The sequence below is a fragment of the Lygodium microphyllum genome, chromosome 3, assembly GCF_053477565.2.
Source record: "Lygodium microphyllum isolate KBCC chromosome 3, Lygodium_microphyllum_v1.1.10, whole genome shotgun sequence".
NCBI lineage: Eukaryota > Viridiplantae > Streptophyta > Polypodiopsida > Schizaeales > Lygodiaceae > Lygodium > Lygodium microphyllum.
In genome coordinates, this window is record NC_141137.1 from 120,785,989 (window position 1) to 120,811,713 (window position 25,725).

The 25,725-nt window shown below is 41.4% G+C and overlaps 1 protein-coding gene across 1 annotated transcript; it reads left to right on the forward strand.

Annotated features, from left to right (window-relative positions):
• The first annotated feature begins 353 nt into the window (after positions 1-353).
• On the forward strand, positions 354-23,947 carry LOC148038826 (sugar transport protein 7-like). The gene is made up of 5 exons (XM_087675474.1): positions 354-498; positions 2,185-2,507; positions 22,354-22,782; positions 22,989-23,189; positions 23,540-23,947. Exons 1-5 carry the CDS (start codon positions 354-356, stop codon positions 23,945-23,947), a joined length of 1,506 nt encoding a protein of 501 aa, XP_087531600.1.
• The last annotated feature ends 1,778 nt before the right edge of the window (positions 23,948-25,725 follow it).

Here is a 25,725-nt window from a genome sequence, read left to right on the forward strand (position 1 = left end):
AGAAGATCCTCATTACTTCGGAAAAATCCTTGGACTATATTATTAAAGACGCCATAAAGATGACAAATGAAGAAGATCCTCATTACTTCAGAAAAGAGATTTTAGGCATTCCACCAATAAAAGAAGTAATACTCTTAAGGATTATCGAGATGAAGATTCACCGCAGAAAGGCAGGCTGAGTGGTTAGTGTTTGTAAGTACCCGCGAATGGGGTTTACCGGTCTGGCTTCTCTCTCTCTCTCTCTCTCTCTCTCTATATATATATATATATATATATATATGTGTGTGTGTGTGTGTGTGTGTGTGTGTGTGTGTGTGTGGTAGCTATACAGGTACCTTACCTGGTGATCCACCATGGCAGGAGGAGCAAGCTTCGATGTGCCTTCTTCATCCAGACGCGACTACCGCTACCCCAAGAGCGTCACGGCCTATGTGGTGTGTGCCTGCATCTGTGCTTCCTGCGGAGGACTCCTGTTCGGCTACGACCTCGGCATTTCTGGTAAAAAGAAAATCAACCATACCTTCCTGGTTATATTGGTATTAGGAAACAAAATAAACTAAAATTGTTTTAACAAAAAGGATCATAGGAGGCCAATGGGTTTGTAGCCCACTTGGTTCGAGCGTTGCGGGTGTGTGAGTTCAAACCCCAGGCTGTGCTTCTTCCGCAGCATGAATCTATTCACATCCATAAAGCTTCTCAAGGGCTCATGTCACTCTTGATTACCATTATTCCACGAGATTAAGGGTAAATATAATGAAATAGGCATTTATGTGAAAACTTACCTTTGTCATTCTTGGTTTCCCTTCCCCCATGAGATTAAGGGTAAACATAATGAAATAGGAAAAAGATAAAGTTTTGGTCAATGTGGAAACTCATCAAGCTTCTCACAAACTACTTCAAAGTCACTTATGCTCTTCTCTATTGGCACATGACAACTACCCTACTCGATCACTTTTACGATCCTTGTTTTGCCACATAAGAACTACCCTACCAAGTCATGGTCCTCATTTTGCTACATGACAATTAGCCTACTAATCTAAGAAGTTTTGGTGGCCTTACTCTACCTATAAAGGCAAGCAAGCAAGCTAACAATTGAGCCACCATTTGCATATCACCCTAGTATTTGGAGGTACATGCACAATGAAGGGATGTAGTCGACAATATGACCTAACGTTATGTTTTTTTCACCCTTGCCATAGTGTATCACAACTTCAACATATTTGGCATAGCACAAGAATAGAGAGGTGTTTAAGAGGAAAGGAGACTCCTAACCCCCCATCAAGAGGAACAAATAGTAGATTGTGGGAGACACCAAGAAAACAAAGAGATATCTAGCATAAAGGAGTCAGTAGAAATTAACGACACTTCAACAATTGAAAATGGAGACTTTTATAGATCTCATGTCTACACTTACATCCAAATAAGGATTTGTAGAATAAGAAGCATAGATGGCAATGTCCTTGCATGCAAAGATTGGTGAGTAGTAATGTGAGTAACAACTTTAGCCCATTAAAAAAGGCCACACATGGGAAAGGTTACAATGCCCAGTAAAGTGATTGGTTCCTAAAATGCTACAAGGTACATGCACAATGTAGTCAACAATGTGACCTAATGTTATGTTTTTTTCACCCTTGCCACAGTGTATCACAACTTCAAAATATTTGGCATAGCACAAGAATAGAGAGGTGTTGAAGAGGAGAGGAGACTCCTAACCCCCCATCAAGAGGAACAAATAGTGGATTGTGGGAGACACCAAGAAAACAAAGAGATACCTAGCATAAAGGAGTCAGTAGAAATTAACGACACTTCCTTGCATGCAAAGATGGGTGAGTAGTAATGTGAGTAACAACTTTAGCCCATTAAAAAAGGCCACACATGGGAAAGGTTACAATGCCCAATACATTGATTGGTTCCTAAAATGCTACAAGGTTACTTTGTCAACCATGTCACTAATACATCCATGAACATGTCATTAATACATCCATGACACATCATAGGTTCCAATTCCAACAAAAAAGGGCCACAATGTAGCATGCCACTTCCTTGTATTCCCCCTTATAAACCAAATAAAGGAAAGAAGTAGAAACAACAAAAAGGGACACATCATAATTGTGTGGTTCTTTGTTCTCTTTTATGGATTTAAAAGTTTAATTGGCTCCCTAAGATTTCTTTGTGATGATGCAGGGGGTGTCACATCTATGGATGATTTCTTGATCAAGTTCTTCCCTACGATTTATAGAAAGAAGAATTCGACGGCCACAAACAATTATTGCAAATTTGATAGCCAAGTGTTGACGCTATTCACATCTTCTTTATACCTTGCAGGCTTTCTCACAACCTTGTTGTTGGCCTCATTTGTAACACAAGCTTGTGGTCGACGAATTTCTATGTGTGTGGGTGGTGCTTGCTTCATGGTTGGGTCTGCGCTTGATGGCCTTGCTCAAAACTTGGGAATGCTCATTCTTGGGCGTCTCATTCTTGGCATTGGCATTGGTTTCACAAATCAGGTTTTGCATTTTCACTCTAAAACTACAAGAGTAGACATTTTAATAGTGTATGAGTTGTGTGCTACATATGAAAACAAGAACGTGTTCAATCATATATACATGACAAGCAATATCCAATGTCTAATAAGAAAAACATACAACTATATATAGTTGTGATGAGTGATGCTCACGAAAAAGACTTGAGTCTATTATGGAAACACACCCTTTGAAAGACAAGCTTTCCAAGAATCTTTCAAAATATCTAGATAGATCTCCTTAACTTTTGTTATCGAGTCCACAATATGAAAACAACAATGCTTCCCCATGCAAAGAGGATTTGTAAGGAAGTTTGTTGATTGGACAATAAGACCAAAGCAAAGCCATTGTATACCTTGATCATGGTGTGGAAGCTCTCGCTCGATCACCAAGACCCACAGACTGCTTATTATTTAAAGTGTTTTAAGCCAAGTGCAAGGGCTACCTCTCACATAGTCATGTGCATTCTCACACCTACGAGTGTAGTGCACTTACCTTCATGTCTGATTGAGTTACCTCCATGAGCTCTCCAATAGCTCCACGATCCAAGGTCCAAGCTCAAGCAAGCTTGATCCTCAAGCTTCAAGCTCCAAGCTCTATGCCATGTACGAGACAAGAGAAGAGAAGATAAAGAAGAGAGGAGAAGGTGGAGAGCTTCTCCACCACGGTCCTTCACCCTCACACACTCACTCCCTCACACTCCCTCTCTCAAGCACAAGCACAAGCAAGAACAAGAGAAGAAGAAGAAGAGAGCTAGTCTTGGCCACACATAAGAATGAGCTTCTTCATTCACTTTTTGCTTTTTATACATGTCCTACTTCCCTTGGGCGCCCATCCCTTTTTTACATGACTGGCCATTTTAGTCTAAGTCCTATTTTCATATTCCCTTCCTATTTACATTGTTCCACATGCTCATCTACATTTACAAATTGCACAAGAGGGAGCCTAGTGCTCTTTTTATAAGGATTTAGTGTGTGCTTTTATACTTAAAATGCGCCTTTTTCTTTTTGCACTTGCCTTGGACTTTTAAGTTTGCTTCTTGCGCTTTTGGCCATTTTCCTCTTGCTTTTCCATTGGGCCACATTTTTTCGCTTTGTCCTACGTCTTTTTAAATTTCTTTTTCTTTCTTTTCGCTTTCTTTGCACCGGGGTAAACATTATTCCCCTCTTAGCCGAGTGCTCGTCCCATGGCACTTGTTGGTGAGGGCTCGGGTGATTGAAGGTTTGCCATGTGGATCGATGATGAGGTTTTGGGGAGATTTGTCATGGAGAAGGAGCATAACCAAAATGGATGAGAGGTTGCGAAAGCCGAGGATAGATTGAGTCAATGATGGGGGCCTTCGAGGTCAGTAGTTGATTACAGGTTGTCGAATGTACCTGAAAAGAAAAAAGAAGTGCACTACCTAGGGGTGTGTCTACCTCACTGTGTAGTGTATGGTGGGAGGTGATGTGGGTGCGACTCAAGGAGAGAGGTCTAAGCCTAGGCGAGTGTAAATTCCCTAGATGTGTCATGTCCTTAATGTGCCCTGAGTGTGAAGTGGGGGAAGGGGCTAGAGATATAATTTTCCCTAGTAGGTGCAATGTCTATGGCACTCTGACGATTTATGAAAATTCCATTTCTTCCTTTGCTTATACTTCATCTTTGTCCTTCCTTTGCCTTCTTTCTTTCTTTTTCTCAGTACATTAGGAGAAACCACACTAGATGTCATCCCTATGCTCTTCAGGAGCTACACTACAAGGGGGCCTAAGGGACTTGGTAAGGAAGGGTCTACTCTACAAGTAGCTCTTTATCTTAATGCATACATTTAGGGGTGTCGTTGATAGGAAGGGGTGGCTGCACTTGGTGAAGCGGCTATCATTCATATCTTCGAGGATGGCCATACAAAAGAAAGGCAAGAGTGCAACCCTCATTATGAGGCGGGCCATCAGCACAGCTATCAATTCCTGCATTTAGATAAAAAAAGAGTAGCAATAGTTGGGCCTCTTCCATCGTGGGCTTTTGCTTGAGCAAAATCCTAAGTACCCCAAGATAATTACATGTAGTAATAAAGGCAAGGTCGGGGTAGGATGAAAACTCATTGAGGAAGTGCATGATGGATGGGTGGATGTCCCGCTCAGTGAAGATTAGGCACTCCTTTGGACTCCCTACATTCACATTATAGATCCTTGGAAAATCGTACATGCCATGCATATCTAGGTTATAATCTAATCCTATTCTCTGTGGATATGGCATGTAGGTGGGATCATTTTGCTCGTCTGGTATGGTGTTGTAAAAGGCCTTCCAAGCATCAAGGTTGGAGTCCCAGACACGTCTCCACCATCTTGGTTGTGCTTCATATTGGCTGACGGTTTTTGGAATCTCCCAAACCTTGTCTTGCCAATAGTCCGTAGGCTCTCTCTACCATCTTGTAGGGTGTCTTACTCTTTCCTTTGTCCATCTGTTTCCTAGTCTTTGTGCAAGACTAATCACCTGCTCCACCACCCTTAGAGATAGGACACTGCCTAAGGAACGAGGGTAGTGGAAGGAGAAGTTAAAAGGTCGGTCTTGGTTTTCCCATTGCTCCCAGATAGCCAATTCTTGGGCCTAGTTTACAGGATAGCATTCCTCTCCTTACGAAATTTGGACCTCAAGAACTTGTTGTGGTGGCTTTTCTTGGAGTCTCCTTTGTGCTAGCTCCACTTGCTCTCTCTGCTTGCGCTTTCTTTCCACAACCCTCTCTCAGGGGCGTCTTTCTCACCCTGCTCTTCTATTTGTGCTTGCACTTGCTGTGCTGGGCTCGGCTCTCATGGCTACTTTTCTTTGTCTTGGCCTTGCTCGAAGTCTGACCCTTCTTCTCTTGGTGGTTCCGTTGGGGCTGCAATGGATGGTTGAGCTTGTTGTTCTGGCTCTCCAAATCATAATTCTTCCACCTCCTTTGTTGAGAGCCCAACCTGCCTCAAGTAGTATTGTCATTGTTGCTCCGTGCTTAGGCTAGTGCTCTTTTTTGGTGCCTTTTCATAGAGGTCGTATCCCAGGGATCTCCTCGTGATTTTCAGCTTCCTTCTTAGCCCTTGCACTGTCTTCTTGCTCTCAGCATGGGTCACATGTAGGACCATATTCAAGAAGGCTTGTTGTTGGACTTCGAGACCTGCCTCCGCTGCTTCTGCCCTTGCTAGTAAAATGATTCGCCATTTGCTTTCCACCAAGGCAAGGCATTTGGCAAGGTCTCTAAGTCTTCCAGTGGTCCTTTCCTCCCAAGCCCTAGCATTTTCCTCCATCCTTTCTACGCCTTGATTCTAGCATTGAGACATCATCCTGACCATTTGTTTCCTGCTCTTTTCAGATTTCGAGCATCTCCTCTTTCTGTTGTTTGAGGTGATCCAGCTGCTTTGCCATTCGTTTTTGCTCTAGGAGAGGGACACATGGAGTTAGTTTTCCACCTCTGTCAACCTTTTGGCTGACACCTCGTCTCTTTGTGTCTTAACCTCGTGTAGCTCCTTAAGTAGTTGTTCCTTTTTTTGTTTCTCCTTACGGCACTCTGCATAGGCATGGGTCCTTACTCTGTCCAGCTCCCGAGCAAGCTTGTCTTCGATTTTCTTCAGTTGTTCGATGTAGTCTTGCATCTCCTTGTTTTATTGCAAGAGGATTGAAAAGTCCTCCTCCAGCATCATCCGTTCTTCTCTTTTCTCACCTTGGGGCTCTTTCATGTCCTTCTCCTCCTTTGTCCCTTCCTCCCTTTTTGGCTTCCAACTCCTTCCACCATGCTAGGTGGCTATTAGTCATGTTTTTTTAAGTTGGTAAGGTGAGAATGCTTCTGTTTCTGCTTCCAACTCGACCACTGCTATCTTCCTCTCTTCTTTTACTCTTTCTAGTTGGCCTAGTAGTTCTTGGGCATATTCATCATACTATGTCGACCCTGGCATGTGCAAGCCTCTTCATCCTTGGTATTTGGGTTTCTCCACTTGGTGCTGGGCCAAGCTGCTACACCGTGTTGACTAGGTACTATACCCAAGCCATCATGTTGCTTTGATTCACCGTTGCATCCGTGGTTTCTTGTGTGGTGGTAGTGGTGGCAACCATGATGGGTGGGGGTGGTTCTAATGGGGCCTTCCACTACAGGTCCTCGAGCCACTTTTGCCACTGTGGAGCTAATACCTGGCGCATCTTCTAGGCTCCTCCTAGCCAACTCTTTTGTTCACGAGGGTTGCTCGATTGACAGCCCAATGGCAAAAGCCATTTGCTCATCCTCTTCTCTCAGTCTTCTGCCTCCTCTTGTTACTTCTTCCTTCGTTCTTTCTCCGACCTTCTAAACTCTTCTTCTGGCTTTTGTTGGCATTCCTCCTCTTCTTCCTACCTCTTTTTCCGTTCCTCCTCTAGCTTTCTTGATTTGTTCTATGCGACTACTAAGGCTTTGTCCTCTCCTGTTGTAGTTTCCTTCTTCTTGCCCAAGATTTTTAGCATGATTTTTCCCTGTTTCCCATGGCTCAATGGGACCGAACCCTCCCCACCTTGCTCACTAATGGTCCTTTCACTTGAACCCTTCCATTTCTGTTGTGCTTGGAGGTGGGCTCCTTTCGTCCCTACAGCTCGCTCTACTTTTTCTTTGTATGGCTTGCTAGCTTCTTCGTCTCCCACATTTCTCACTTTTGGAGACATTAAGAGGATTTTTGTGACCGGAGAGAGGTGGTGCTCTTGAATAAGAGATCTCTCTAGTGTCTCCCCTACTTCTTCTCTTTCTATCTCTCCTATGGCTTCTTGGATGATGGTCGTGAGCACCCCTCCAAACCCTATCATGGATGCTTTCGATGCAAGCGTTTTCCTGTTCAATTCAATTGTGGTGGCCCATGACTCACCTCTTGTAGTTCTTTGGCTTGATGACAATGCCTTGACTGATGATTCAATCATTTTACAAATGTAGGCATTCAAATTTAGTTCATCTAGGGTCCCTGCTATTGCAATGCTTTCAAGCATCGGCACTGGTACTCGATCCATGAGTGTGTTGTACCGGTGACTAGAGAAAAGGGCATGCACCATCTTTGCTTGTAACTAGACTGCAGGGTCAGGGATGTTTGCTAGCTAATCCCATCATTGGTGTGCACCTTTGTCTTCAACACCTTCAGCATGCCATGAACATCCCTCTTCGGTCTATTTCCCTATGTGTTTGCCAACCCTAATGCCTTCTCCACTATTTCAAGGCTAAGTACAACTTCTATCCTTTTGGGTGAGCCTCCTTGCCTGAGCTTACTGTACCATTGTTCTTTCTTGGGTAAAAAATTATTAGAAACTCAATGCATCTTGCCATGGTCGATTTTTTGGCCAACCTTCTCTACGTATATGTGGAGGTTGCATTGATCAACTATTTGCTTCACTTGCCTTCCTTGGTCACCAGCTCTTCCAAATTGCTGATGGTGCTGATATATTTTAGTTGGTTGTAGACTAATGTCTCAGTGGACAATCGATACCTATTGTGCTCTTCCTCCGAGAACGGAAGTTGTCCTACCATCTCAGGTTCCTATTATGGCATAATAACTTGGAATTAGCTCCTTTGAAAGTACTTTTTGCATAAAAAGAAAAATATTAAGAACAAACACTATAGAATGGTGCAATGTTCCAGTATGGGAAGGAAAATTTTGTTTTACTTCAAGCAATCCACACATTCCAAGCACGAATTCCATAAAAAAATTTCTTCAAGTACAAGTTTACTTTATCCGTTCTTTTTTGCTTTTGAAGTTTGGTTTGTTCTTGAAGTTCAAGTCATGTTTTCTTTTCCACCTTATCTCCTCGCCCTAGGAATGATGAAGATCCTTCCTAGGATTGGAGGATGAAGGGTTAAGGGCGTTAAGCACCTACTTGTTGTGCTTTATTTCTTCATGAGCTAAGCATGGAACTATGGGTTATACTCTAAGTGGGCGTGATGGTCCATGTTTTGAGGCCTAATGCCTATGCGTGTGATATAGGTCAAGACATTAGTTAGGAAGTCACCAGAGTTCATCCTGCTAGTGTTGTGCAGTTCTTCCTCAGTTAGGAGTCAATCTAAACAGGGATGGGCCATAACATGCTCTTCTAAAGGTCGATTGTGCATGATGGCCAATACTCTGAACAAGGTAGGAGCCACATAGGTTGGATCATACTTAGAGGTTTTGATTGCATTTCTCTGCTCATCGGTGTTGGTCATAATTTGGTAGCCCTTTTTCTTGGGGATGCACCTTTATTGATATACATATCTAGAAAAACCTGAGTGGTACCTTCTTTTTTCATACCCACAAACTCTATGTCTCTCTCCCTACATCATTGCATTCGTTGAAGCTCTGCACTCCATCGATAAGCTCACTTTAAACTAGTATCAGAGCTTGGCATTTTTAGATCTTGAGAAGCTAGAGCAGTCAGTGGGAAAGAGAGCTTTGGGCATTTTCCAACCAGCAATAGTCAAGCCTGCAAAATCTAATCCTTGACAGCCATATCTCACCTTGGAAGGTTTGTCTTGATCTCCTCTCTTTTGGCATTCATCAAGGAAGCATTTGAGCTCCATCAGGACATTTCTTGAGCTATTTTTGAGCTCATTTTGGAGAGCTTTGGGCACATTAGTAAGGCAAAAGAGGGCTATTGTCACTCATTTTTTAAAGCTCTTCTTATTCTCTACCCTTCTGAGCTTGATTAGAGGCTATCTTGGAGCCTTAATAGGCAACCCATTGGTGCCCCCTACATTCCCCATGCCCATAGCAGTAGGTTGTAGCCTGTTTTAACTCTAGGTAGCCAGTGTGATACTGCCAAACTGCATTTGTTTGCTAGCAGTTTCCAACTAGCCCATATCCTTTGGCTCTCCATGCTTCTTCGTAGCTCATAAGTGATCATTACTACATTTGGATGCTTAGTTCTCATGATAAGCACTGATCTTAGTCATTGGAGGTGATTGTTGTTAGTTTGGTGGCTAGAAATTCCAGGCAAGAAGGCTGGAAAATAGGGCAAGACATACTCTTCATTGTTTAAATACTTATGGATTATGCTTATGTGGTGGCTACTTGATGCTTATTGATGCTAAATGGTTGGGGATGTATGCTTCTTGTTTGGACATGCTTTTTGGAGTGTTTTGAGTCCATCTTTGGCTCAGTTTGTAGAGAAATTGGTGGCTGTAATTAACATGCTAAAATATGAAATTTTACAGGTATCACATGTCTTGACTTGACAGTGGTCATTGGTCTTGCCTGTTTGATGCAAACACATGCCTACTTGATACCAAAACAATGTGGGATGTTATGTCCATGGTTAGAGATCATTTTGGGCTGGTTTTAGCAGGGATTGTACTTAGTTTAACTATCATTTTGGTTGCTATAAATAGTAGGGTTGAATGCAAACTTGATAGTATACGCTTTATGTATTTGTCCCAGACTTGATTTTGGGTGTTCCAAATGATGTATTGATGTCTATCTTGGATGCCACATACCTGGAAATGTTTTTGGAGATGTCTTGTGCTTGATCTGGAGGTTGAAAATCTTGCTCTTGGCTGTAAGAAATTTGCAGATAGCATGGTCATATCTGCAAGTGGCTTTTGACATAGTTGTATGCTTTCAATGAACCTTTTAGGCAAGCTTTTGGTACTGATATAAAGTGATATGCTTATGCAGTGATTGAATACATGTCGTGCCTCATCTATGAGCTGATAATAGATCATTTTTTGTAGACATTTTCTACTGTACACAATGAATAGCAGAGACCTTTTGTAGGCAGATTGGTACCTACACTTGTCTGATGTTATTTGGGGATGTCTGTATGCATGCTACAGATTTGGCAAAAGCAGTGCTGCAATGTCTTAGTGCAGAAGAAACAGGTGAAGCCTATCAAGATGAAAAGAATATGACTAGCTGACATAGCACATGACAATTAGGATGATCTTGATGAGCTTGCTCACTCAACCATCGAACTTTCAGTTTCTAATGCTTTGTTGTTTAACATAGAGGGATTGAACTCTTCCTATGCTATGTGGACGAGACTTGAAGAGTTGTATGCTCAGAAGAGTGCTGCAAGTAAAGTTCATTGGCTGAAGAAGTTAATGGATCTCCACATGAAAGAGGATACTGCCATGTCTGCACACCTTAATAAGTTCAATTCCATTTTCAGCCTATTGATGATGAGTTCAAGGCTACTTTCTTGTGATGTACTCTACCTGAAAGTTGGGATACTTTCAGGAGAGCCATGAGCAACTCAAATGCTATGTTGATGTACTCTGATGTAGAAAGTTCTCTGCTTACGAAAGAGATGAATCAAAAAATAACAATGCATCCAGCAAGTCTTCCAGTGCTTTGCATACTAGAGGCAGGTCTCATCATAGAAGGGAAAATCTAACAGTAAAGGATACAGTAAATCTCGTGGGAAAGATGCAGAGTGCCATCATTGTGGCAAGAAGAGTCACTTCAAGCGTGACTGCTACAATGGAAGAAAGAGAAAGGAAAGAGTTAGAACACTGGTGATAGCAAGGATGAGAAAAATGACAGTAAGCCAGCAAAGAAGAGCAATGTCAAGATAGAAGAAGTGAATATAGTTAGCCATGAGAGTGACAGTGGTAATGATGTACTTTTTGTCTCTTCTTGCTTCAGTGCATATGCCTTGGTAGCAAATACAGATGATTACATGCATACTTGTTTCTTGAACTCAAGTGCCTCATTTCATTATACTCCTCACCGTGAGTGGTTTTCTGATTACACTGGGGGAAAACATGGTGTTGTGCATGTGATATTGCAGGCATTGGTAGTGTGTAGCTGCAATTTCAATATGGTTCAGTCTTTACTCTTTAGAATGTCAGGCATGTATCCCAGCTCAAGAAGAGCTTGATTATTACAGGGCAACTAGATGATGATAATCTTCATACCACCTTTGGTGATGGGAAATTGAAGATCTATAAGGGATCCAGGGTTATTGCCAGAGGGTCAAAGAGTGATACTTTGTATCCGCTACACGTATCTAGTGTGCGTGGCCATATTGTTGCTGTAACCGAGCAGCCAAGTGTTTCTTTGTGGCATGGGCGATTGGGACACATGATTCAAACTGGAATGAAAGTGCCTTCTTGTTTGGGTTATTTGTGTTGTTTGCACTATGCTGATTTTGACCATTGTGATAATTGTGTCTATGGTTAGCATGCTCAAACTTCACATAAAAAGTCTCTTTCATTAAAATCTTCTCCTTTAGAGTTGGTACATTCAAATGTATGCCAAATGCCATGGTTGTCTCTAGGGAGAAAGAAGTACTTTATCACCTTTATGGATGATGCTACATGCAAAGTTTGGTTGTATCCTATTTGTCGTAAGGATGAGGCTTGGGATAAGTTCAAGAAATTCTTGGCATTCGTTGAGAATATGACTGGTAAGACATTGAAATGTCTTCACTCTGACAATTATGGGGAATACGTGTCCAAAGACTTTCAGGACTTTTGTGACAATAAAGGGATAAAGAGGGAGCTCACTGCCCCTCATAATCCACCCCAAAACAAAGTTGCAGAGCATATGAATCGAACCATTCATGATAAGGTCCTGATGTTGCATTACCCCATGGCTTCTGGGTAGAGGCTATTATGACAGCAGTTCACTTGATTAATCGGTCTCACCGAGCAGGTCTTTGGGGGGAGAGTCCCTCAGGAAGAGTGGTCGGGAAAGCCACCTTCATATGCTCACCTAAGAGTATTTGGTTGCAAGGCTTTTGTACATGTCTGTAAAGGAGGAACGTAGCAAACTTGAGCCAAAGTCCTGTAAATGCATTTTCCTAGGATATGGTGATGAGGTTGAAATGGGGTATAGGTTATGGGATCCTGAGAAAAGGAAAATAGTACACAACAATGATGTAATATTCCATGAATATCACATGCATATGCAGTCCGAAAAGACAAATGAAGTCAGAAGGGTTATTTTCAGGGAAGATATACCGATTGGACAACAAAGTATATCTAGTAGACATCAGAAAATACCTGCTGTAAATGACCCTAAAAATGCAGGGAATGATGCTAAAAATGGTCAATAAGGTATTACCCATGGTGTCCCACAGTCTCAACATAAAAATATGCAGTTTGGACAGCCACACATGGCAAGACAACATGCTGAAATTTCAAGATAGCGAGCTGTAAATGCAGATTTGTAGGCCGCCCCACAGCCCGCAACAAATGTTGAATCTTCACTTCGTAGGTCGACCCGATCTTCAAGGCCACCTAATAAGTTTGTTCCTAGTGCTCAGTATACTACTGATTATGTCATGGTGATTGACTATGGTGAGCCATCATGCTTCAAGGAAGCAATGACTAGGCAGGATAGTAAGAAGTGGTTTAAGGCTATGCTATTAGAAATGGAAACTCTTGAAAAGAATGGTACTTGGGATTTGGTGCATCTAGCTAAAGGGAAGAAAATTATTCCATGCAAGTGGGTTTATAAGATGAAAGTCACTTTTGGTTCCTCGCCAAAGTACAAAGCATGACTGGTTGCAAAGGGGTATACGCAGGAACATGGGATTGATTTTGATAAAATCTTCTCTCCTATAGTCAAGATGACTACTTTGAGAACCATCTTAGGCTTGGTTGCAGCTAAAGATATGAAACTCATACAGATGGGTGTAAAGATTGCTTTCTTACATGGTGATCTGCAGCATGAGGATATATATATGCAACAGCTTGAGGGTTTTGTGGCAAAGGGCAAAGAGAAGATGGTATGTAAACTCAAGAGGAGTTTGCCTGGACTAAAACAGGCACCTTGAGAATGGTATCACAAGTTTGATATATTCATGTAGTCTTAGGGCTTTCACAAGAGTCAAGTGGATCACTGCTTATACACTAAGAAGGCAGATGGCAGCCTGATTATCTTGGTCTTGTATATAGATGACATGTTGATTGCAGGCAAGGATGTTCATGCCTTGGACTCTCTGAAGCAAAATCTATATGGCAGCTTTGACGTGAAGGATCTTGGTGATGAAAATAATATTATTGGAATGCGGATACTCAGGGATAGACCAAAAGGGCTTCTCTATCTATCCCAGTATGAGTATATATCCAAGGCTTTGCAACATTTCAATATGGAGGAGGGGAAGGTGATTGGGTTTCCATTACCTCCATATGTGAAACTCAGTGGAGAGGACAGCCCTACATCTGAGGATGAGAAGGCTGAAATGGCCAAGATTCCGTATGCTTCAGTTGTTGGTAGCTTGATGTATGCTACATGACTTAACATTGCCTTTGGAATGGGAGTGGCTAGCAAGTTAAAGTAATGAAAGGTATCATGAGGTACCTTAAGGGCACAAAGGATTTGTGCATCTCTTTGGAAAGTAGAATGCATCTATCGTTAGTTTTACGGATGCAGACTATGCTAGACATTCAGATTTCATGAAGTCCACTTCAGGGTATGTATTTACCTTCATGGGGGGATCAATCTCTTGGATATCTAGGCTGCAGAAGTGTGTTGCTTTGTCTACTATAGAGGTAGAGTATATATGGCTGCCATTAAGGCATGAAAAGAGGCCTTATGGGGCTTTAATGTTTGGTTGGAGAGCTTGGTATTAACAGAGGTTCATGTCCTCCACTGTGATAGTTAGAGTGCTATCATGTTAGCATGGAATCCCATCTTTCATGCAAAGACAAAGCACATATAAGTGAAGTATCATTTCATCAGGGACGTACTTGAGCATTGAGCTAGTTAAGGTACATATTGATGATAACCCCACAGACCTTCTCACGAAGGGACTTCTAGTAGAGCGATTTACCCATTGCCGGCAAATGATGGGGATTGGATAGGTATAGGTTTTCAGCTTTGTACATACTTAGACTTAGCTGATTATTTTCCTCTACCTTTGGGCACATTGCCTTTAGGGGGGAGGTTGTTGGGAATAAAGGACCATTGTGCCCGGCCTAGGAACCCTTCGAGGTTGTACCTTTATTGATATACATATCTGGAAAAACCTGAGTGGTATTATCTTTTTTCATACCCACAAAATGTGTCTCTCTCTCTCTCTCCCTCTCTCCATGCATCATTGCATCCATTGAAGCTTCGCACTCCATCGATCAACTCACTTCATTGCTTTCCTCATCCTCATCTGCTATCTCAGTGGTGGTGGCTACTCTTACATTCATAGGGAAGTCTAGAATTTGAGGCTCATGCAGTGGGTGCGTTGGAGGGTAGTACTTCTTGAGGCGACTGCCATTAAAAAAGTCGATGTTTTTTTCCTCGAGTCTTGAGCTCTACATTGTTGGTTCAACTAATGTTGTGGACCTTGAAAGGTCCCAATCCTCTAAACTTCATCTTTTGCTTATGGCCCTTCACAGAGTATAGGCACACAAGATCGCTCTACTCGAAGTCCTGTTGCTTGACATGTTTGTCAAACTAGCTCTTGTGTCTCGCCTTTTCGTAGATCAGTGCATGGGTTGTTAGGAGTCGGGTTTCAAAGAGGCATTCTAACTCCACCAAGCATTTCATGCACACTTCCTTTCCATCCCATCTCTCTTGTACTATCACTCTCAAACTTAGTACGAAGAACTCCACTAGCAAGATTGCCTCAGTCCCATAGGTCAGCTTGAATGGTACTTGCCCTATGATCGTTATATAAGCTGGCCTATAGGCCTATCGCATTTCCATGAGCTTATTGTCCTAGTCAGTGCAGGAGGTGGAGACTACCTTAGTCAGAACATTTACTAGGATCTTGTTCGTAGATACCGCTTGACCGTTAGCTTGAGAGTAATATGGTGAGGGTTTTCTATGGATGATCAAGAAGGTGAATAGTAAATGGGCAATCACTTCATTAATGAAGTGTGTGCCTTGATCACTAACTAGTTCGATGGGGCAGCCGAATCGCGAGATTACCTGCTTCCAAAGGAACTTAGCCGTGGTTCTAGCATTATTCTTTCTGGTGGCCCAATTTTTAGCCCATTTCATGAGATAATCCATTACCACAATTATGTACTTCACATGTGAGTTCACATGTGAGTTACAATATGGGACTGATTGACCTGATGAAGTCGATTTTCCATTTTTCAAAGGGTTATCGTGCTATTACTGGAGTCAACTCCATCTTGTCCTTACGGGTGGGGACTTTGGTTCTCTGGTACTCGTAGCAATGCTTCATGAACTTAGCTACATCGCGGAATAGGGTAGGCACCACATTTGATATTGCAGCACGTTGCATGCTATAGTGTCTCCATGAAGTGTCCTCCAACAATTCCACTATACCCTTTAGCAAGTACATCATGCATCTCATGCTCGCACATGCATCTTTGTAATAACCCATCCTATCCTAGTCTATAAAGCTGGTCGGCTATTAGTTTATAGGGTTGAACCTTGAGGATAAGGTGCATTAGCCTAGCCTTCTCTATAGGTCTCTCATGCAATCCATGTTCTAAGATTTGGACTATGTCATCTACCCAATACGGTGTTAGATTGGCCCTAAATCAGGTCTCTCCCATTGGACATGCTAAAAAGGTGCACATCTAGTAGGTCATCTACGATGCCCTAGTCCAGCAGCTTCTCTTGTGGATATGAGGGGCATGTGGTATGCCATGTAGTGTTGATTACCCTTGCGTACAACCTTGGAGAAGTTAAACTCTAGAAGTAGAAGTAACCATCTAGTTATGCATCCCTATAGTAGTGCAAGGTTTGTTTACTAAATAAAGCAAAGCCTAATGGTCAATGAAGAAGGTGAAGGGCATAGCTAAAAGATAATGACGAAACTTCTTCACAGTGAACACCATAGCCAGGCTTTCCCTCTCCACAATTGAGTAATTCATCTCCTCTGTGAGTTGTCTACTAGCAAGTCTCATAGGATAATCGAGATTATGTTCACCAGGTTGGCATAAAATAGCTCCCATGGCAAACTTTGATGCATCAATGTGCACATGGAATGTTATGCTCCAATCTGGCGCTCGCAGGATCAGTGCAGTTGTAAGAGCCTTCTTTAGTTCCTCATAAGCACATTGGCATTCCTTAGTCCACTCAAATACAATCAAGACTTTGTAAAGGGGTCTAGCAATCAATGCATAGTCTAGAATGAATCGCCAATAGTACCTTGTGTGTCTAGGAAGCATTGAACTCCCTTATAGTTTGTGGGTGGTGGTAAATCAACAATGACCTTGAATTTGGAGAAGTTGGTGGCAATGTCATTCTTAGATACCATGTGCCCTAGGATACATCCATGTTTTACCCAAAACTAGCACTTCAAGGGGTTCAAGGAGAGATTATATAGCCTAGACCGCTCAAAGACTACACAAACTTTATCTAGGTGTTCCCTCCAAATGGAGTGAACACATAGATAACCAAATAAATACCTCTAATTCTCACATAAGCATGTCTTTGAAGATGGCACACGTGAGGTGCTAGAAGGTAGCCGATGTGTTTGTCAGCCCCAATGGTATGACTATGTAGGTGAATACACCTCATTCGATAGCCTGAGAAGCTGTCTAGAAAACTATAGGCCTCCTTCCTCGCTACTCTTTCAAGCATGTGCTTTGTGTAAGGTAGTGGATAGTTGTCCCTCTTAGTCATAGCATTGACATTTTTATAATTCACACACACTCGAAACTTTCCTTTCTTCTTCAAGACAATCACTAAAGGTGACACCCAGTCCATGTGCTCAATTTTATAGATAAATCTGGCCTTCAATAGCTTATCTATCTCCTCCTTATGGCATCTGCATGCTTCGAATTCATCGAGTATGGTCACCGCATAAGTAGCATTGCATCGAGAGTCATAGGGATGTTATGAGTCACGACCCTCGGATCTAGTACTTTTAGTTCGTCTAAGCAAACACATTTATGTACTCTCGCAAGAGAGAAACGAGATCATCCTCCTCTTTTTCAGTTAGGTTCTCGACTATATGGGTTGAGACTTTTCACCTTCCCCTACTAAATTGATCTCCTTGACCTTAGTGGGCCCCTCTATTGGTTTGCTTGCCTGTACTTGCCTCTTAGCTTCCAACAAGATCATCACCTTGTCACCCTTTTTGAATTTCGTGAAGCGCTTCAATAGATCTTGGGGCTTTCTTTGCTCTTCAGATTTTGGCCCCTTTGATTGCCTCTTTTCCTCCCTCAACCACCTGCATCTTAGGTGGATCAGTAGGTCCCCCTTGGTGCATTTGTTCTTAGGTAGTCATGGTATCTCTGGATCACTCTTAGAGCTCACTTCCAATTCCGAGTTAAACTCATAACCCTCACTAAAAGAAGGAGTTTCCCCTGGTGGTCATAGTTGAGGCCGATTCAGTTCTAAAGAGTGGTGTGGTACTTGGTTGAGCTAATCCCACTTGCTCATTGTCTATTATATCTAGGTGGTCCAACCAAGTACAATCACATTCTATCTTGATGACTCCTCTTTCAATCCTAAAGACATTGGCTTTCTGTGGCTTGGAATCTACTCATATACGTTCGATCACTCGACTGTCCTCTGTATCATACTCTATTGTATCGGCCTCTTCCTCACTTTCCTCATTTGTAGAGTAGCAACCTTCGTACTCGTCATCCAAATCATCATATTCTAATTGCTCGTCATCTCCTAAGCTTTTACTCTAAGCCTTCTTTTCGTCCGTGATTAGTGCCCAATTGTACAATAGATTGGGCACTCCCCTTTTTTGTCGTCTTAGGAGTAGATGTTTTAGCCTCTACCTCCGCGACTTGCTTCCCCTTGGGTAATTTGGTGGCAATATCTATCTTAAGCATTACCTTGGTCTTTGCCCTCTTTCTCCTTCTCCTACGGCTCTTCTTTCCTATCGAAGCTACGTTAAGGTTGCTAGGTCTGGGTAATGAGATATCGGCCTCCTTCGTTTGTGCTCGGGTCATGACATTCAATGGAATCGGGGTGGCCTCACCATCAAGTGTCTTGACTTTGAACATCCCCAAGGGTACGGATGGCATGATTGTTGACCTAGTGGAAGGTTTTCACCTAGGACACTCGGTGTACAAGTGTGTGATCCTACACTTTGGACATCTCAGGTCAAATTTATCTCGATTGGCTTGCTCCCTTTTGGGACAGCGAGATGAGATATGACCTAGGTGACCAGAAGTCTATCATGCGATGGGCTCTTAGTTTTGTCCTCCTAGACCTCTACCTCTTCCCCTGCCTAATGCCATCACTGGCACCGGTCTGAAATCCATCAGGATGGGGTTACCCTCCTTGTTGTACGAAATGTAAGGGCTCACATATGCTTCATCCTCATTTGGGTCCTGTACATAATGTATCAGAGTGTCGCTCAATGGATGGGTCACAATGGGTCCAAGTGGTCTAGGTATCCCTGTAGGGTTGATGTCCACATCCTAGGGATGGCTGGCTTTGATTCATTGGGTGCTGGGAGAGCTAATGGAGCTCCCCTTGCAAATTTTAGTGGCTTATTCCTCCCTAGGTAGTACGAATGATTATATGGTTGTGGATATAGAAATCATCTTAGTAATCTACAATGCATCGCATCGTGGCCAAATCTACCACAATTAGTACATGGACTTGACATAGGATCCAAGCACTCGGCTAGGAGGTGATTTTCTTCACAATGCACGCATTGTATGTAAGGTCGTGTGGGTCTTCTCATCATCTCTTAAGCTTAGCCAACTCTAGCTTCATGTCCACCAACTCCTAGCTCTAGTCGACACCCTTTCTCTTGTCTTGTGTGCTTTGGCCAGGACCTCTCGCTAATCGCCACATCTCTCTCTGAGGTTCTAGAGGGAATTCCATCTTGGGTCGAGGTTTCGGAGCTTCTCTCCTTGAGTAGGTTATCCACGCATATGTCTTCTTTAAAGACCCTAGCTAGCACGTCCCATTTTTGCAGGTTCGAGTTGCTCACCAATTCCTTGTAGAGCTCTTTGCTTCGGATTCCATTTATAAATACAATGGAGACTACTCATTCGTTAGATCGTTCTGCCATCGGGATTCTCTTAAAGAGACTTTGCAACAACATGGGTGACATAGTCTCAAATATATGCCTTATCCTTTTGGTGGTTGACATTCATCAACATGATGACGATGAGGTTGTTGGAGTATCTCACTTCTTTGGAGAACCTCTTAATGAAGAGACTCTTGAGGTTATTAAAATTATTTTGTTCGGTATTGTCTAGGCTAGTAAACCACATTCATCCTTTGTCTCCTAGGCAAAGTCTGAAAGCTTGTGCTTGTTGAGCAAGTTCTATGAGGCCGTTCACCTCACATACTTGCTCAAACTACTCCAGAAGCTATATGGGTCATTGTTGAGCTGATACTTGTCGAGTTGCTTAGCATCCGCAGGTATTTTGGTCTGGATCTTAGAGTTTGATGTGATTCCTAGTACTACTAGCAACACAGTCGCTAGGGTTACTTGGCTCTGCTCTGTAGTTGTACTGTCTAAAAGTCACTTCGTAAGAAGCTCGTTCAATGTAAGATCATCCTCTAGTGCTCTCTCCCTCTCAACATTTGGTCATGCCCTAGTTCTATTGGCAAGAGCTAAGATGCATTGGACCTCACACATTTCTATGTCTTGTCTCAACTTCTGAGCTCAATGCTCTTGGTTGTAGGTGGCTATTCTTTGCAGCGCTTTCCTTGCCAACTTTCTCTCTTCCTCAAGATCAGCGATGATGTCCTCAGTTGGCCTACCATGATGCACCATTTTGGTTCGCATATCGTACAGGTTTAACATTTGTTGAATGTCGATTGGGAATTCTCCCAAGTCGAGCTCATCGTCTGCAAGGTTGGTGTTGGCTCTTGACATGTTAGCGGTTTCTTGATAAACTAGGGTGTCAATCAGATTGATCTAATCCAACCTACTCACATAAACCTTAAAACCTAGAAAACTTACTTGCAAAAGAGATCAAATGCCCTTTGACTCCCTCACTTCCTTTCTATCTCAAGCACCGATTCAGGAAAACCATTCGGAGCGCGCAAGCACTCAAAGCTTGAATTCATTGGTTCCAACAATAGAACCAAAATGTGGAAGCTCTCGCTCGACCACCACCAAGACCATGGACCACTTATTGTTTCAAGCATTTTAAGCCAAGTGCAATGGCTACCTCTCACATAGCCATGTGCACTCTCAACCTACGAGTGTAATGAGCTTACCTTCATACCTGATCGAGTTGCCTCCTCCCACAAGCTCTCCGGTAGCTCCATGATCCGAGGAGCTCAAGCAACCTCGATCCTCAAGCTCCAAGCTCCAAGCTCCATGCCATACACAATGAGACAAGAGAAGAGAAGAGAGGAAGATGAAGATGGAGAGAGCAGAAGATGGAGAGCTTCTCCACCACAGTCCTTCACCCTCACACACTCACTTCCTCACACTCCCTCTCTCAAGCACAAGCACAAGCAAGAACAAGAGAAGAAGAAGAGAGCTAGTCTTGGCTACACACAAGAATGAGCTTCTTCATTCACTTTTTGCTTTTTATACATGCCCTACTCCCCTTGGGCACCCATCCCTTTTTTACATGACCGGTCATTTTAGCCTAGGTCCTCTTTCCCTATTCCCTTCCTATTTACATTGTTCCTTCATCCATGCACATCTACAAAATTGCACAGGAGGGAGCCTGGTGCTCTTTTGCAAGGATTAAGAGTGCGCTTTTATATTTAGAATGTGTCTTTTCTTTTTTGCACTTGCCTTGGACTTTTAAGTTTACTTCTTGCACTTTTGCCAAAGCATGGTTGGAGTGGAGCTTGGTCTGTTAATTTGTTGACTTAAGTGGCTAGAATGGTTTTTGAAGACTCTACTGATGTCTTATATGTACTTGTGAGGTGATTTATTAATCCTAAATAATGAAGATTTGACTTGGTATGTAGGGGATGTGGTATTACAAGCTACATTATATGTCAAATATTTGGAGTTGCAGATTGATCAAGTGTTTCGGACATATTTCTCTAAAGTGATTGCTTGCCCTGCAACTTCTTGGCATACAATGATTGACTCTGTGATCATGAATCAATGTCAAAACAAAGCTTCTGTTCATGTGCAGAACACTAAGCAACTAAGGGTGAACCTCTTAGTCCACCTTTCAAGACAACCCCCTTTCGATTCACCTTGCTTTGATGCCTATCATCATCGATCCATCTTAGGTCCATCAGTTTTCCCCTTTTCTCCTACTTTTCTATTGTACTGCCTTTTTTCGCTTTGTCCTATGTCTTTTTTATTTTCTTTTGCTTTCTTTTCACTTTCTTTGCATCGGGGTTAACATATGGTTCCTTTGTGTTTCTCCACCCTACGTATTTCTCTAAGAATTGTGAGTTGTCAATAAACTTCAATACAATAAAGTGGAGGTAAAACTTCTCACTCACCTCCAAATTGAGTAATCTTTGGCTTGTATTACACAAGTCACCATATATCAACTCCAGTACATCATCCATAAGGTTATACAAAGACCTATAGCTTTAAACATATAATGCGTGTAATGAGAAGGACCATTATGGTAAATCTTTCCATTTTCTTGTTCCTTGCTAATTTGTGGCTTCATGTAAATCCATACAAATGACTTAGCAATTGGAGAGTCTAGAATTTTGAAATTGTGAGTGGCTCTATATGTGCAAAACATGACTATTTATCATAATGCAAAAGTGAATATCTTGAAAGAAAGTGGGATAGAAAGTTTTTATAGGCTTGCATTTTAAAATGTCACCATTAAATTAAATACTTGATTACATTTGGAATCTTGTTCAAGCTCTGTGAGACATTGTCAAATCTTCATTGATCATGAACTTTCTTGATCACATTTCTCATTCAATTTTTCTCCTAAGTCTAGTATTGCCTAGTGTTAATGAGAAAATGACTATATGTTTGCTTCATGTGTTTGTTTCATATGTAGTCCTTTAACTATTGTGATAAGGTCTTGTCAAATGAATTAATACACAAGTTGGCACAACTTTTTAGATCATATATCAATGATCCATTAACATGTGTATCTTTTTAGGTTGTCCCCTTGTATTTATCAGAGATGGCTCCTCCAAAGATAAGGGGAGGTATAGCTAACTTCTACCAATTGGCCATGACTATAGGAGCAACCATAGCCTTTTTGGTGAATTATGCAACACAAAACCTTACACCATGGGGTTGGAGGCTCTCCTTAGGCATGGCATTCTTACCAGCAACCATTATCACAATAGGGTCCTTTGTTCTACCCGACTCACCAAGTAGCCTTCTTGAGAGGGGTCATCTAGATGAGGGTCATACCATCCTCCAAAAGATGAGAGGCACAATGCAAGTGGAAGAAGAATTTCATGACCTACTTGAGGCCATTCAATCATGTAAGCAAGTCCAAGAAAACCAATGGCATAGTATCTTCTTGAGAAAGTTTCGCCCTCAACTTGTCATGGCATTCGCCATCCCTTTCTTTCAACAGGTAAATTCCTATCTTAGATGATAAAACAATTGTACTTTTGAAAGATACCCACACACAATGACAAATACACTATCTTTGTATTAACTAATGTGAAAAGGACCTTGCCTTTTTTTAAAACTTTTTTTTGTTTAATTTTCATTATTGTCACACATTTGCTAGTGCAAGTAATAGCGATTAACATTATCACATTCTATTTGCTAGTGCAGGTAACAGGGATTAACATTATTACATTCTATGCTCCTATCCTGTTCGAAATTTTGGGGTTTGGATCTAGTGCATCCCTATATTCTGCTATCATTATAGGTGGAGTATCAATAATAAGTAGCTCAATTTGTAGCCTCTTGGTTGATCGAGTTGGGCGAAGGAAGATGTTCATTTCTGGTGGTTTCTGTATGTTTATTTTCCAGGTATGGGGTTGTGCATTTTTTTGCTTATACATGTTTGACACTTTGAACTTTCCTTTTCATCTACATGTATCACTTCATGTATAATAGAAATTTTCTATATGTTTTCACTATGAAATGCCTATACAATTTTAAGAGTTTCCAACTCATTCTACATCTTATTATGTACAAGTTAGGGTTCTCACAAGCATTTTGGTGTAAGGAATGAGATAGATTGTATGAAGATACAAGATTTATATCGACTTTTTGTGTGTAATCCTAGGGTGTTGACAAGTATCGGGATGCAAGGAATGATCTAGATTGTATGGATAATAGGTGACTTAAATTGTCATTTCTTGTGGTTGAATCTGCAGGTCCTTATTGGTCTTCTTTTGCAATTGAAGCTTGGATCACACACTACACTCTCTACAAGTTATTCCATTGTAGGGGTGTTACTTGTATGTCTCTTTTGCATAAGCTTTTCATGGTCATGGGGACCTTTGGGTTGGTTAGTTCCTAGTGAAATCTTTCCTCTAGAGATCAGATCAGCATGCCAAAGCATCAATATATGTGTCATTCTATTTTTTACATTTGTTATTGCACAAATATTTTTAGCTATGCTTTGCCACTTGAAAGCAAGCATATTCTTCTTTTTTGCTGGGTGGGTATTTTTCATGACCATGTATATCTACTACCTCTTTCCAGAGACCAAGTGTGTGCCCTTAGAAGGTGTTGCAAACCTATGGAAGCAACACCCTTTTTGGAGAATTTTCTATGAATAATGATAATGATTAAAAGTAGAAGTGAGAGATCTAATAATAAGATACTATTGAGTGTAGCTCTGAGTCCAAATTCATTGGTAAATGTACAAAAAAATTGTAATATCGAATGCTACGTTGACTTGTATACAATAAACTTTAACATTGTTAATGCCATCAAAATCTGTGTGGAAAAAACATGAGGCCATGATACATGCAACATTACATGGAGTGTTTTGTGCATTAAGTGGTGCTCCATATGGCAATGCATTATTGCTATGCTAATGTTGTAAAAGAGTTAATGCCCCCTATCCTCATTCTAGGATGTAAACATGGACCTCTCCTATCAATACGAACACATTGTTAGGTTGTGGCCCATATACAACAAAAAATATGAATGCCCAACAAAATTTCATATATATACTCTTGAAATAAGAAGAACATACATTCATGCCAATTCACGTATTTAAGTTATAATTGTGCATGGTTGGTACTATATATATCCATAAAGCATGGCATACATGATACCTATTGTGCTCATGCACCATCAAAAGAAGGAGAAAGTGCATGCACACGTGTGCATAGAGTGAGTGAGTGAGTGAGTGTGCGTGTGCGTGTGCGTGTGCGTGTGGCTTCAATAGCCTTGTCACATCAACATGTTGCTATAGATTTTTTATGTACTCCAAGTACTTGTTTCTCTTTAAAAAGGGTTCAATGGAGTCTTATAAGTTCTTATGTAGTAGTAATGATCAAAGTAAAGAGCTCAACCCACAATCATATTTGAAAATGTTGTCCAACCTACTATGAAGCCAGAGAGAGATGGGGTTAAGTACATTGCTAAATTATAATTTATATTCACATATCAAGAACACTAACATAATGAAGATATATACATCACCATACCAACAACAAAGGCTTATTGTGAAAAGTAAGAGAAAAAAATAATACGATGAGATGTGGTGGCCTAGGGTACTTGTTGGATCTAGGATTGTAGGAATGCACAAAAAGTTGAAAGAAGAAGAAGCTTGAGGATTCACATCACAAAGTGTATTGAGAGGTATCAATAGAGAAAATTACAAGAATAAGTATTCTCTATAGTGAATAAATATATATACAAGAGCAAGGGGTGGAGCCCCAAGAGGAACACAAAGGAAAAGGGGATTCTACTGCAAGAAAATCTATCTTGTAACATCAACAAGCTTTTATTTCATTCTTTTGATAACCAAAACAAGGAAAACAACAATTCTTCATGCAGCATCATAGTAGATATCTCCCACGGATTTGATAGAATCAACCATAATCTTCAACACCTTCATAGAATCCTTCAGTAGAACAAGGAACATAAAAGAATACACTATTTTTGAATGGAAATCAATCACATAGTATTCATCTTCAATGTCTTCATAGTTTTCTCTCTCAATCTCTCATATACAGATACACTAGTTTGATAGAATTGACTATCTTTGGCTCTCTCTCTCTCTCTCTCTCTCTCTCTCTCAATAGTACATCATCTCCTCACCACAATGCTTAATAATGGATCTCAATAATCCTTATTAGATCGTGGATGCACCTCCTAAGATGTATGTCTGATGTGAAGAGGCACCAGAGCTACTACAGTTTCTCTTCATAGCTCACTACTGTCACTGTCACTCCAGTCTTCTCTTCAGTCTTCAACAGCTGCTTCTTCCATTTGTTTTAGCTCTTTTTAACTTAGATTCATCCTTTCCAAAAGTTAGAAAACTTTTCCAAAGTCACACATACACTCTACAGAATACTTACAGAAGATCCACAGAACAGGAACA

Bases quoted from the DNA above. Each gene is read 5' to 3' on its own strand.
- LOC148038826 (XM_087675474.1), top strand. From the start codon at position 354: ATGGCAGGAGGAGCAAGCTTCGATGTGCCTTCTTCATCCAGACGCGAC. The intron at 499-2,184 runs GTAAAAAGAAAA...GTGATGATGCAG, and splicing joins CTACGACCTCGGCATTTCTG to GGGGTGTCACATCTATGGAT. The intron at 22,783-22,988 runs GTAAATTCCTAT...TTGCTAGTGCAG, and splicing joins CCATCCCTTTCTTTCAACAG to GTAACAGGGATTAACATTAT.